The 13,135-nt window shown below is 34.2% G+C and overlaps 1 protein-coding gene across 3 annotated transcripts in view; it reads left to right on the forward strand.

The window, feature by feature from the left end:
- The window catches only part of TDRD3 (tudor domain containing 3), a 92,134-nt gene that overhangs the window by 54,841 nt on the left and 24,158 nt on the right, over positions 1 to 13,135 (forward strand). For all 3 annotated transcript variants that reach the window (XM_088159731.1, XM_014895359.2, XM_014895358.2), the window contains exons 6-11: positions 271 to 342; positions 834 to 983; positions 1,686 to 1,826; positions 2,764 to 2,920; positions 3,536 to 3,661; positions 11,655 to 12,487. In XM_088159731.1, coding sequence (XP_088015857.1) covers positions 271 to 342; positions 834 to 983; positions 1,686 to 1,826; positions 2,764 to 2,920; positions 3,536 to 3,661; positions 11,655 to 12,487 — 1,479 coding nt within the window. The remainder of the gene's footprint in view (positions 1 to 270; positions 343 to 833; positions 984 to 1,685; positions 1,827 to 2,763; positions 2,921 to 3,535; positions 3,662 to 11,654; positions 12,488 to 13,135) is intronic.

The raw sequence follows: 13,135 nt of genomic DNA on the forward strand, positions 1-13,135 counted from the left end.
TTGCTCTATGTATTGCCTTAGTGATTATGCAAAATTCCATAGTTTCTTTTGTCTGCCACTCCTCCAATCCTCTTCTTAACTTAGGAGATTTAAAATATGATGCAAAGATTTAATAATAAAAGATCTTTTAATAAAATATTTAAAAATAATAGTTTATTTTCTGCTTAAAATATCCATCTTGCGAGTTTCATATACATTCTGAAATAGAGACATTTATCATACAATTTGGTTTCTGTTTGCAATTTATTAATTATAATTTTTCTTTTACAGAGTTTGGCAAAACACAATAGGAGTAACATTGGTACAGAGGGTGGCCCTCCTCCTTTTGTACCTTTTGGGCAGGTAAAGTGTACTTCTCTTTGTCACTTCATAAGAGTACCTGTATTATGATATCTAGGTACCTTGTTTCAGTTAGGTAAAGGCAATCAAAACACCTTAAATCTTGATAACTTGGATATAAAAATTGTGCCTGTTAAAAAAAACCCAAAACTGTGTTAATCCAGTCTCCTTTTTTTGCCGGTTTCCAGTAACATTTTTCCTCTCAATTTCATGCTTCACTTTATTTAGTGCGTGGAGCCTTTGATTTTGCTGGTAAGATCATGTAGGCACTAATGCAATTCCTTCTTAAATGCCAAAGAATTGGGCAAGGATCAGCAAATTTCTAAGAATCATTGTGATGTAATCACGATGTCTTAGCGACATGATCACATTCTTTATCTGAGGGTCTGCTACTCTTATGGAATAAAACTTGGGTGGGTCTTTTTTCAAATGAGAGAAGGCAGAAGAATTAAAAATCAATTAAGAATTAATTAAATTTTTTTTTTTATTTTCAGAAATGTGCATCTTATGTGCAAGTGGATAGCAGAGACCTTGATCGCAGAAAGACTCTGCAAATGACAAATACTGTGAAAACTGTTGCGGACAATGATGAATTTGAAAAGCAGAGAACAGCTGCTATTGCAGAAGTAGCAAAGAGCAAAGAGGTTAGAATGCATGTGTTGCAGAATTTTACTTACTGTGCTTGATCTTTTCTTGTTAAGTATTTCTCTTTTAAATGAAAAATGCTTTCTGATATTTGCCTGCTTATAATTCTACTCCTGTATCTTTAGAAATATGAATCAGACTTAGAGTCCTTTTGAATTGATGACTATGTTCTTATTTTAATAAATCTAATAGATGTATCATAATGTTTTATTGTAGGTATGATTTTACTACCACTACTAAATAAACGAGGGGTTTACAATTTTGCTAATAAGATTTAAGTAATAAATGCAGGTTATCAATTTTCATCTGCTCTTTTTAATTCTCAAGGCCCCCGTGACTCCCTGAATACAGTCTGAAAAAATAGCTAGGAAATTTAATTCTGATGTGTCAGGTTTTTATATTCTCCTTTGGTCTCCTTTTTAGTTTATTTCTTAAATTACGTGGTAAACTGTAACAGCTAGAATTATATACCCTTTTTACAGCCTCATTTGTGCACAGGGGAAAAAAATTCCTGACTAATAAATTAATCTTTTTCTGTGTATGTGTGAAAATCAGTGCTTTATTTGTTGACCCAGAGCATAATCAAAAAAGCACCCAAATAGCACTGCAACAAAAGTACTGCATTTTTTCTACTAGCTAAATATTGAGGCTTATTTTCATTATTTCTGTTTGCTGAAATATTATTTTGTTCTTATCTAAAGACCAAGACATTTGGAGGAGGTGGTGGTAGTAGCAGAAGCAATCTCAGTGTGAGTGCTGGAGGGAATCGAAACAGGGAGCTGTTCCAGAAAGAGAAGATAGCAAAACCAGAGGGGAAGAATGAAGGTGTCTACCGGGAACTGGTAAGATGGAAGACTGTAATGGAGTCTTAAATGTGTAATATTAAAAACAAAACCCCAAATATAACAAGAATAAAATCAAAATACCTTGAGGAATGATGACTTTCCTTTCAATTAATTTTGAGGTCTGCTTAGAATACTTATGGTACTTTTGTACCTTACTGAGATAGTTATGAGTTTCACTGTGATTCTTGGTTAAACCTTTATTCAGTAAAATTTAAATATGTATCTCAGAGGTTAGATTCCATTAGGCTTGGGGTTTTGTGGGTTTTTTGTAGGGTCTTCATATGGCTATTTTTGAACCTCTAGACCGAATGTTATATTATTCATGGGGTTCCAGTTAAAAATGTTTTGATTGCCGCTATTGAAGTAGATGAGTGACTGGTATGATTTTGGTGCAGATGCAGTGTTACTTTTTGTACTTAATGCTTTGTCATTCCTGTTTTGACCTTTTGTCATGACACTCATGACAGTTTGGAATAATGGAGCCTGCCTTTCTGCAGAAATAAATTGTTTGCATGTCTTTGCTTTCTTCTGTAAAACCTCTAGCCAATTATATTTTCTTCATATTTTAAGGAGTAACTGAGTGTTGCATTGTCTGCAAAAGTTGTGAAAGGGTTCAAACTGGAATAGATGGCTAGTTTTGATACCCATATTATTTTAAGATAGTTCTTTTAGTGTTCATATAGACTTGGAGAGTTTGTGCTTGAAAGCCTGTAATAGTAGAACTGAAAACTAATTAATTAAAAACCATACTACTAATAAAAACATCCCTTGATTAGCTGCTTTTGAGATTGTATGCAAAGATTTGATATAAAACTGAAATATTTATAATCAATTAAACAAAAATATTGTTTCAATTTAAAGAAAAATTAATGTAAAATCTGGTGGGTTTACAAAGTGTTGTATTTATTCCTTTTGTGTGCACCTCTTATTTCAGGTTGATGAAAAGGCTCTAAAACACATAACAGAGATGGGTTTTAGCAAAGAAGCAGCAAGACAGGCACTTATGGATAACAGTAACAGCCTAGAGGCAGCATTAAATTTTCTTCTGAACAACAGTAAACAGAAACCCATTCAGGGACCACCACCTAGAGGTAAAGCTTGCAAGGAGATGCTTAAAAACTGTTTACAAGCCAAAGAATTTGTTTATGGTGGATTACTAATGTAATTATAGAAGAGCATATTTGTATGTTTTTTTTCTTGCATGTTAGAGTGCATTGCAGACCTGAAAGCAAATCCCTAAGAAAGGCTTCTGTGTATTATATTCTTGTCAAAATTTTTAAATTGGAAGTCAGATATTTAATTAGCCTTAAATGGGAAATGTGTATCCTAGAATCACTGAAGAACATAGGTTGGAAGGGACCTTAAAGATCATCTTGTTCCACCTCCCCCACACCCACTAGACCAGGTTGCTCAGGGCCCCATCCAGCCTGGCCTTGAACACTTCCAAGGATGAAACATCCACAGCTTCTATGGACAACCTGTTTTGGTGCCTCATCACCCTCATAGTAAAGAATTTCTTCCTCACTTCTAATCTAAATCTCTCCAGTTTTTAATTTAAAATTGTTCTCCCTTGTCCTATTACTGCCTTTCTGTGACAGAATTTTTTTAAAGACAGAAAAGACAAACATTTTGTAAATCAAATGAAAGCATGTGTACACTTTTTTTATTTTTTATTGACCATTCACAAAAACCTTTAATGCTTACAGGTAAGGGGAAAGGCCGGGGCCGAATAAGACCTGAAGATGAAGAAGAGCTAGGAAATGCCAGACCGTCTGCACCAAGCACACTGTTTGATTTCTTGGAATCCAAAATGGGTACTCTAACAGTAGAGGGTGAGTTACTGAAATACATGTATCTGGAACAAATGCTGGATACTATAGGTAGAATTCTTTTTCCTAACTCTGTCATCTAAAAGTTGGTTCCTAGAACTTCCTTCACAGTCAATCATTAAAAAAAAAAGAGTGCTTGGAGAATTATTCTTCTCAAGAAAGGTCAAATACAAGTTCTTCTGTTGTGGTTAGTTGTCTAAAACTCAGCAATTTGAAATAAAATGACATAAATCACAATTTGTTAATCTAATTGTATTCTTCCTGAATCATGAGTTTTCATTTATGGTAATTCTTCACTGTATTTATCAAAAAATCTAAATATTCAAAGAAAATAACTTTTAACTGCATCAGCATTCTGCATTAGCTGATACAATTTTGTAGACTAGTCAGGTAATGAATATAACCACGTTTTTAGAAAGCAGATATAGGGAATGATGTTTGAGATATTTCTTGACAACTCATTTTACTTACCAAAGATGCATTAGATTTTTTACAGTGAACAGAAATAAAAATACTACAGTGGTAGTGTTTTTGGCTTAACTGCAAACATTGATTTTTCTTTGGATACATTTTGTGCTTATATTGAGATATTACAGAAGGCTTTTATGTTTGACTGAAAGATATTTAAAGGAATTTAAAAGAAATAAATCCCTGTGGGTTATATAAATTTCTTATTGTCAATGATTTTGCAGTTAGTAGGTACTTCTAGTTTATCAAGACCTGTGAAATGAGTGAATTTCTTTTTTAAAATGATACTACTGATTGCTTAGGGGGACTTATATGATCCTTTGGATTTAGTACACGTATGTAGACAGTAAAGCATAGTGTTACATTTACTTCAGTTTATAACCTTCAATGTTGTGTTTTAAAGATAAATACACATCACTTTTATGAGATTTTTTTCCTCTTAAATAGAAATAAAAAGATTCCATAAATGTCATAAGAAGAAAAACATAATTCTATTAAAACTTTCTAAAGGTTTTTTACTCCTTCAGTTACTGAAGGTTCTGATGTATTTCCTAGCATGACACACAGGGTTTTTGCTTTCATGTTTTTTATCACGATGTTGGTTTTTTTCACTTTATCTGAGTAATCAATATGTAATCCAGTGTACTATTCCTGAACCATGCTTTCTGGGGAACCAAAACCCAAACTCAACTTGTTAGCATCTTTAAGAGTTCAGAAAGTTTTCTGATTATTTTGTGAATTTTTTTTCAATCATTCTGCCTTTTTTTTTCTGAAAAAAAGTAGCTTTTGACTTTGTAAGGTTTTGAAGTGGTTGCTTAGTTTCATGTTCTTAGTTTTATATTCTTTACTGAGTGTGTATAGCCCATAGGATTGCATCTCTGTTTCTATGCCAGGTTTTACTTTTGCTTGCAGTGTCTTTTAAATGGATATTTCAAGGAATACATAGACATATGTATTTTTTACTTTTAAAAGTGATTTTTTCCTTGCCAAATTTGAGGAAAACTCTGCAGTCTGATGAATTCAAATAAAATCATGTATTGAAAGTTTATTTTCTGCCATTTTATTGCCTCTGCCTTTGAAAATGATTTCAGTTAAATTCTTAATTATTACTTAAGTTCCATTCAAACTGAGATGGTCTGAGTTTTAAAAGTATTTGCTGAGTGATCTATCTGCAGTGACTGTACTTAGGACTGTGATCTCTTCAGTCACGGAGTCTGCATCCAAATGACTGCAGAAAACAGGGTATATAGATATATTACTAGTACCTCTTAAATTTAATTTTATTCTGTCAGCTGTGAGCAGTAGAGATACGTTGTTTCACTTAGAATTAGAAAACTATTGGTCAGAAATGGAAGGCACATTGGACAAACTGATCAAAACAACTCGAATATGTAATGTTACAAAGCCAAGAATGTCTCTTCATTGATTTTCCTGCACAGTAATACACTAAGGAGCACCCAGGCTGGCAGGTTTTTCTCCATTTATATTCACCAAGCACTGTGCTTTACTACATATAAAAGAAGATAGATTGTTCTGCAGTATTTCTGGCACCTTGCTGTCCTTTATGGTCTCTAAAATCTCTTCTTGTTTTTTAGGTATTCAGAAAAAAAGGGGTTTGTATAGGAACAGTGGTTTTGAATAAATGAGCATGTCCCTACTGTTACATGTTTGTATATGACCAGGAACAGATAATTACCTGGAATGGCCATATTTATCACTATTGCAAGCATTGAAGTCCTAAACACTTCATACGGAGTGTAATTCCTTCTGAATGACTGAGATTCGATGTAAAATTCTAAAAACAAAAGGCAGTTTTGCTGAACTGAGCTAAATATTTTTTAATCCTGTACCACACAAAATTTTCTTCAAAATCTTATGTGACCTGGGGAGACAAAGTGTCTGAAAAAAAATTGTATGTCTTTTCAAGTACGCAGAGGATTGATTTACTTTGTGCATCCTCTGTTTTTCTTATCTACTGTTTCTAATTGCACCTGAAACCTTAGTAGTATGGAGAATTTCTAAATTCACTTCCGACTGGGTGGTTCTATTGATGAACAAGAACTGCAGAACTGTTATTGAATTTTTTTTCTTTGATTTGGTACCTTTTCATACTTGTATTTAGACCAAGTAGAAAAACATATATGGATTGAAACACCTTTGAATTTTTTAGGAGGTACTTACATTCCTTTTAAGAATTAAGACAGCACATTAAGTTTCTTGTTGTTTGCTGTTTGTTTTTTTTTTAAAGAAGTACATATTAGTTATACAAAAGCATATCAGTGTTTTGCCCCATAAGTGATATCTTGTAATGGATTTTTTATGTTTTGTCTCATTTTTCCAGTTAAGGAAATATTGTTTTAAGTAAGTACAGCTATCAAAAGTATTAAATACCTGACTCCATGATCTGCCAGCTCTTAAATTGTAAAACACAACATACATTTATTTAAATGAAATGCAAGGAATTAAAGCGAACATATCCCTAGCTTTAAACAACATGTTTATTTATTTATTAGTATGAATGGTTGGTGGCACCTACAAAAGTATTCCTGTGTTGAAATTAAGTAGTTTGAATTTTGGCAAGAGAGACCTCCTGAATGCAAGAGATAACACAAATAGTAGACAAAATGGCTTTCAGTTAGCTGCCTATGCTTACTCTTGGTTAATTTCTGCTACTGAACACAAAAAATTTTTCCATTACTCTCCTTATTGTGTTCTTTTCTTATGAGGAGCAACTCATCTATCTCTGCCAGCTTAAATAAGTAAACACAAGGATTATCAGAGAGAATAAGATGATACCAAGAGCTCTGGCTATAGTATTAAGGAGTAATGAACATTATTCTTTATCAAGTCCCAAATAAATTAAAGGTTTGAAATAAATTGGTAATGCAATACAATGTAATTAACAAATATTTGTTTCATTTTGTGGTCACACAATTTATTTGAATATCTGGGAGCGAGGGTGCTTGGAGGGGGAAAAGAGTCTGACTTCTTGGAGTTAAAAGAAATTTGTAATATTTGAAATCTGCCATGCAGTAGCCATGTTCTCAACAAGCACAGAACACTATTGACAAGAGATCCAAATTGAATAGTATCATATTTCTTATTCGGCCTTCTAAAAATTGAACTTCAGTCAGAGCTAATTGTAACTATCAAGTAAATCACTTTTATTTGTTGTATTGGTATGTTGGCATTGATGATATGTGTTACAAGGCTACTACTTTTATTTTGTTTTTAAATATAAAAGAGACACATAGTAAATTTCATAAACTTTAAATAATGATAAAAAATTATCAGTTTTTGTTCAAGTCCTTTAATCCAATTAGTTAAAGTTTGTAGTGAATACAGCGTAGAATGTTTTGGATTTTTGTTCACTTCTTTATTATCACTCTTCTCAGCTTGTATTTGTTTTGTTTCAACAGAAACATGCACTCAGGTCCCCTTTCCTCAGTGTTGCTACATTTTAGGAAGAATTATATTGATGTTTATTTAACTTGACAAAGCTATTGAGAAATAGGAATTTTACTTCGTGACATGAAGTATGTGCAAATATATCACTAATTCTCTTCTAATTTTTTAATCTTTTGGCCAGTACAATATAGAACATGCCCTGGAGGTAGCTGTCTCAAAAATATACTTTCATACAGTTACATAAAAATATTATTCAGTTTTAGAGGAGAAACTCAAAACATTGCCACAAGTGTGGGAAGGGACATGGTCATTGAATTTAGCCACATTATTAAACATGATTAAATCCACAGGAGAGGACCATGGGAAACCATACTCTTTAAATTCCATTGTGCACTGAGCATTGCTTTGTAAATTGTGTTGGCTGGGATTTCCAAGTGCAGCAGGTCCTGCTGGTTTCTTGTAATCAGGAGAATGTGATTGGTCCTGTATGGTCCTCTTGCGTCATCACATACGAAAGCCAAAATGAGTAACATGAGTGAATGAGCTTTCCAGACTGACAAATGCAACTTGTCATCTCAGAACTTCCAAATAGATGACGAGAACCTTGTCATTAATTTTTAAATGTATTTTTTCCAGACCATATTCCCAGACCTCTGATTGCAACAATGATGACTGAGTTAATCTATCTCATTGTTTGAGAGTAGCTTACTAAATTTTCTTGTTAAATGCCAAATGAATATTTGTTATAGCTCTGTAGGAATCATTACTTTTCTGGGAACAGTTGCCAATGTTTTGTTGGAGTTGGGGCAGGAAATAGAAGCAGTTGTGATAGTCAGCTTGTGAATGGGATCCCTTCATGGTTTTTTTGATCCCTCTTTCTCATAAAGAAACTGTAGAATCCCTTCTGTTTTTTGACGATCAGGCCAGACAGCACAAATACACGAAGAACCAGAGAACCAGTGCTATTCTTATCTCCTGGCTTTTTTATTGACTACTGTTGAGAAAATAACATTTACTGTTACTTGGCATTTTCCATTTGTGAGTGACTTTATGCTTGTTTTATGCTTGTCAATCAGTTGATGTGTCCTGCTCATTCAAGGCTGCCATGTATGATGCGGTCACAGGGAAGCTTTTAGCACAAGAACTACGCCTCTGTAGGAAACATAAGTTTATTGGATTTTGCATAAGGTTAGACTAAAGGTTAGACTAAAAAAAGCCAAGTGTTTCGTGACAGCCTTTGTATGTCACAATAAAGAGACCTAGAAAGAAACAACTGTGTTGGCTGCTTTGAAATTCTCTAGTCACTTTACCTGCTGTCTAACACGTAGTATTATTTTAACTTTCCACTACTATTAAAAAAAAATTGTAATTAAAGGATACAACACACTTTCAAATCAGCCTGTTGCTTTTGTTATGATCACATTATGTTGTGTGACAGTAGCTGAAATTATGCATTACATGCTATTGAATAGAAATTTCCGTAAATTTTTTTTAATTATAGAAGAATATGTCTATGTTTTGCTTTTTCCTTGAGGCTTTAACTCAACTGTAAATGCTTTGCATGCATTTGTGTTGTGTAGAGGCTGTGTACCTTGTATATACTAAGTACTGTCACTACCCATCTCAGCTCAGGAAATGTTTATTCATTTAGAAAAAGGGCAAAGGACAGCCCGTAAGAGGAAACATTTTGAATCTAAATGAAATCTAAAATCCTGCCACCTAGGAAAGTATTACTGTGCCTAATCTAGTCATGAACCCATTCCTGGTTTTTTTTTCAGTTGGAGCAGTGACTTAATTTAGTGAATTGAATGGTACAGAATATTAAATAAGATGATTTATAGTAAATTAGGTTAGAGTTTTATACGCATTTTTCTGTAATGGTGTGTACAAGGGAGTAAACATTCAAGGGTCGTTGAACTGTTCAGTCATTTCATGAGTAATTAACATTAGGAATAGACCTAAGAGTCTAGGTTGGACATAGGAAGAGTGGAAGCTTGAGCATTTTACTACCAGAAGAGAAGAAAATATGTTGTAAACAGAGGCTGTTAATTAATTAGGTAGGAAGTTAAATCTTTCTAGATAATATGAAGTCTGTAAGATTGATATTACACAGAAGTGGAAAAATGTAATGAAGATATTTAGTGAAAAGGTACAGATATAAAGTAAAGAAAAACACTATTTTCATGTCTCATTTGTAAAGAATAAATAAAGAGGTACTTCTAACTTTAAGGATTTTACTCTAACAAAAAAACATTAATTATGCAAGATGTAAAGTCATCTTTGCATTTTTAAAAAGAAAATGCATATTTATGAAACTCTTGTATCTTTCTGAGTAGTATATATTTACATATTAATGCATTAAAAATGTGATGGGTTTCAAACTAATAAATAGTAGAGTAAGATGTATTTTTACCAAGATCATATCCAAGCTAAGCCTTATGTATGCTTATGTCATGTTAAAAAACAAAAACACTAGGTCATTTTAGTAAAACAAATGTGACTTCTAGAAGTTATGCTGGGTCAAATATATGTAAAAATTGAGCTAGATTCTTATTGGGCAATTTAGTAAATTATATTAATAAAAATTTTGTGAGCTACTACTAATAATGTGATACTTGAAAGTGTTTTTCTTAAAAAAAATAAACTAGGTAAAATTTGTTTTAATTTTAACTTGTCATCTAGCATACAATTATGAAAGTTGATGCATTTACTCTCATATATCAGCATTCATTGTTTCTAGGAGTAACATTCCTTTCCATGGGAGTGTATGAGAGCCTGAGTGGACAATCCCACCAGGCCCATGCATACTCCTGCTCATGGACAAGCAAGAGAATGACACCTTTGCAGCTGCCCACATGGCACAAAATTGCTCATGTAAACATGAATCCCTTTAATGGGTTTGTTTTCCTTTTCCAGTAGGTTTAAAGTCTGCTAGCAGATCTCATACCCAGCCACCAACACGCACACACCCGAGTGAGTCTCTCCTGGCCACGAGAGCGCTGCCCTCTGGTACCCACTTCAGGCACCTCTGGTCCAGCTTGTTGGCTGGTACAGCCTGGAGCTGGTAGGAGAGTTATGTGAATGTACTTTATATAGATCTGGCCACTCTGTGAGCCCAGACCTGGGGTCTCCCTGGCAGATGGCCTTCAAGACCCATGATCTCCCAGTATTCAGCTGCCAGGTCTTCCTTGTCACAGTTACCAGTTTATCCTACCTCAAATTTGCCAGTGTGTTTAAAAACATGTCCCCTCACCTGCACAATAGAGAATTTAGAAAGAGAATTTAATGAGGAGATGAGGCAAGTTACAGTGCTCACATGCAGTACTGTATTGACCAAGAACCTACTTACTTGCAGCTCTCCTGTTTAATCTCATTTCTCCTTTATTTTCCATTGAGTTCATCTTCATTTCTCCCCTCCTTTTGCTCTTCACCTAAATAACCCATTAAAAATTCCATGTTTGCCTAAAAAGCTTGTAATTCCATAATAATTCATGATAATCTTGTCTTTATTTTCATCAGTTAAGAGTTCTGGTTGAAGCTCTTAAAGGTGATGCTTGAGCAGTTCCTATTATGGCTCACTGATCAGAGTCTCCAGACTCCTGGGCTTTGCTACTATTCTTATTATCTACATTTTGCCAGTTCTGTTCATTTTATCACTTCTGTTTCTTGCCTTTTCTCTTTTATCCTGAATAGCTGTTAACAAGGTATTTTTACGGAAAGTTTCAATTCAGATTAGAAGTATTCTCTTCTCCTCCTCAGTTTCCTCCCTCCTCCTTTCTCTGTTTTGGAATTCTATTTTTCCATCTTAAATGGCTCTTACGTAAGTGGGCTGTTGATGTCCATAGGGAAGAACGAGTAATCTGGAAATTTATGCCTGGCTTTTCTCTTGCTCTTAGGTGGTTTGATTCTAAGTAAAGCCCAGAGTAGTGTATATTTTCCAATAACTAGGAATTGAAGTTCAAATGTGTCTGCTAAATTCTCTATGTGTACCATTCCATTTACATGTCACAAAGGTGCATACATTTCTAAAGAATACTGTTGCTTTATCAGTGTCTGAAACAGTATTTCTAAAATGTATTTGTGTGAAATATGTTAATTGAAATAATCTTTTTCTTTGTAGAACCAAAATTGCAATTTCAGCCAACACATCAAGTACAGCACAAAGTTATGAATACAGAACAGAATGGCATCAAAGAGAATCATTCAAGACATGTTTCTCGCAATGACATGAGACAACCAAGGAATGAGAAACCACCTCGTTTTCAAAAGGATTTTCAGAATTCGAGGCAGGCTTTGGAAAGTGGTGGGTTACCAAGAAACAGAGGTCCTGAAAGGCACAGCTCTTTAGAACACTGGACAGATGAAAAAAATAAAAATGACAGACATTATCCTAGAAATGATAGGTCAAAGGATTTGGTTTATCCCATAACCACTCACCAGAGTGATATTACTTTCAAAAAAAGGGATAACAACATGCAAAACAGAGTAGGAAAAGGAGTGTCTTTCACAGAATTCAAGGAAAATTCTGCTGCTCAAGATATGACAGACAACAATAACCAGAAACGTGGGAAGAGGGAAAACCAAACACACAATTCTGAAAATTTTTGTGATAGGAAGGCACGAACAATAAGTAGTGAAGCCTTTATGGTAAAAAGTGAGCAACATTTTGGTGTTAATGATTACCAAAATCCCAGTAGGACTGATAATTTTAGTGCTGTACCAAATGGGGATGCTGAGCATCATCAGAAAGGAAGACGAGTAGGACCTATCAAGTCAGGACCCACTGCGATCCCATCTTTTGATGATAAAATGTTGTATTACAACACCGGTCCCAAAAGGAGAACTGGGCCTATCAAACCAGAGAAGATATTGGAACCATCAAGTCACATGGAGTATGGAAAAAGTTGGAGACCAGGGGATGAATGTTTTGCTCTTTATTGGGAAGACAACAAGGTATGCCTTTGCCAAATGAGAAGTATCTCAAATTGTACCTCTAATGTCTTTTCTTAGGCATGTGTGGGAGATATTTAGCACACTACTACAGAGACAGGCATAGATGTCTAGTGTGCTTCTTGCCTAGCTCTATGCTCTGTTTTTTTATATTTATGATGTATGTCACTTATTGCACAAAACTTTTTAAGTGCTTAAATCAAGGCCTTGTTTCTCTCATGTAGATGGAGTTTAGGATGACTTAAGCTCCTCACTGAAGCATTTGATTTAAGTGCTGAAAATTTGAAGGGATGAATATGGTGCCCATATTCTTCGCTGAGGAGCAAAACCAGAATGCTCTATTATCTAGAATATCTGTAATGGTAGATGTGTAATACCTTTTTCTGGAACAAGTCAGCACGCAACCTTTAGCAGCACAAAGGAAGAATAAAGTTTACAGGAATGGGGCTGTAAAAAAACTGCCAGTTTTCTTTCAATCATTACAGAATGGAAACAGCAAAAGGCTTAATTTTGATTAGCACTTGTATGCTATTAGCTAAAGAACTTGTGGACAAATTAATTATGCTGCATGATAGTTTTGTATTACTGATTTTTAAAAAGTTTAAGTACTTTATTTTCAGCCTCTTTTTTTGCCATTAATAAGATTTCTTC

The sequence above is a fragment of the Sturnus vulgaris genome, chromosome 2 (genome assembly GCF_052056855.1).
Source record: "Sturnus vulgaris isolate bStuVul1 chromosome 2, bStuVul1.hap1, whole genome shotgun sequence".
NCBI classification, from domain to species: domain Eukaryota; kingdom Metazoa; phylum Chordata; class Aves; order Passeriformes; family Sturnidae; genus Sturnus; species Sturnus vulgaris.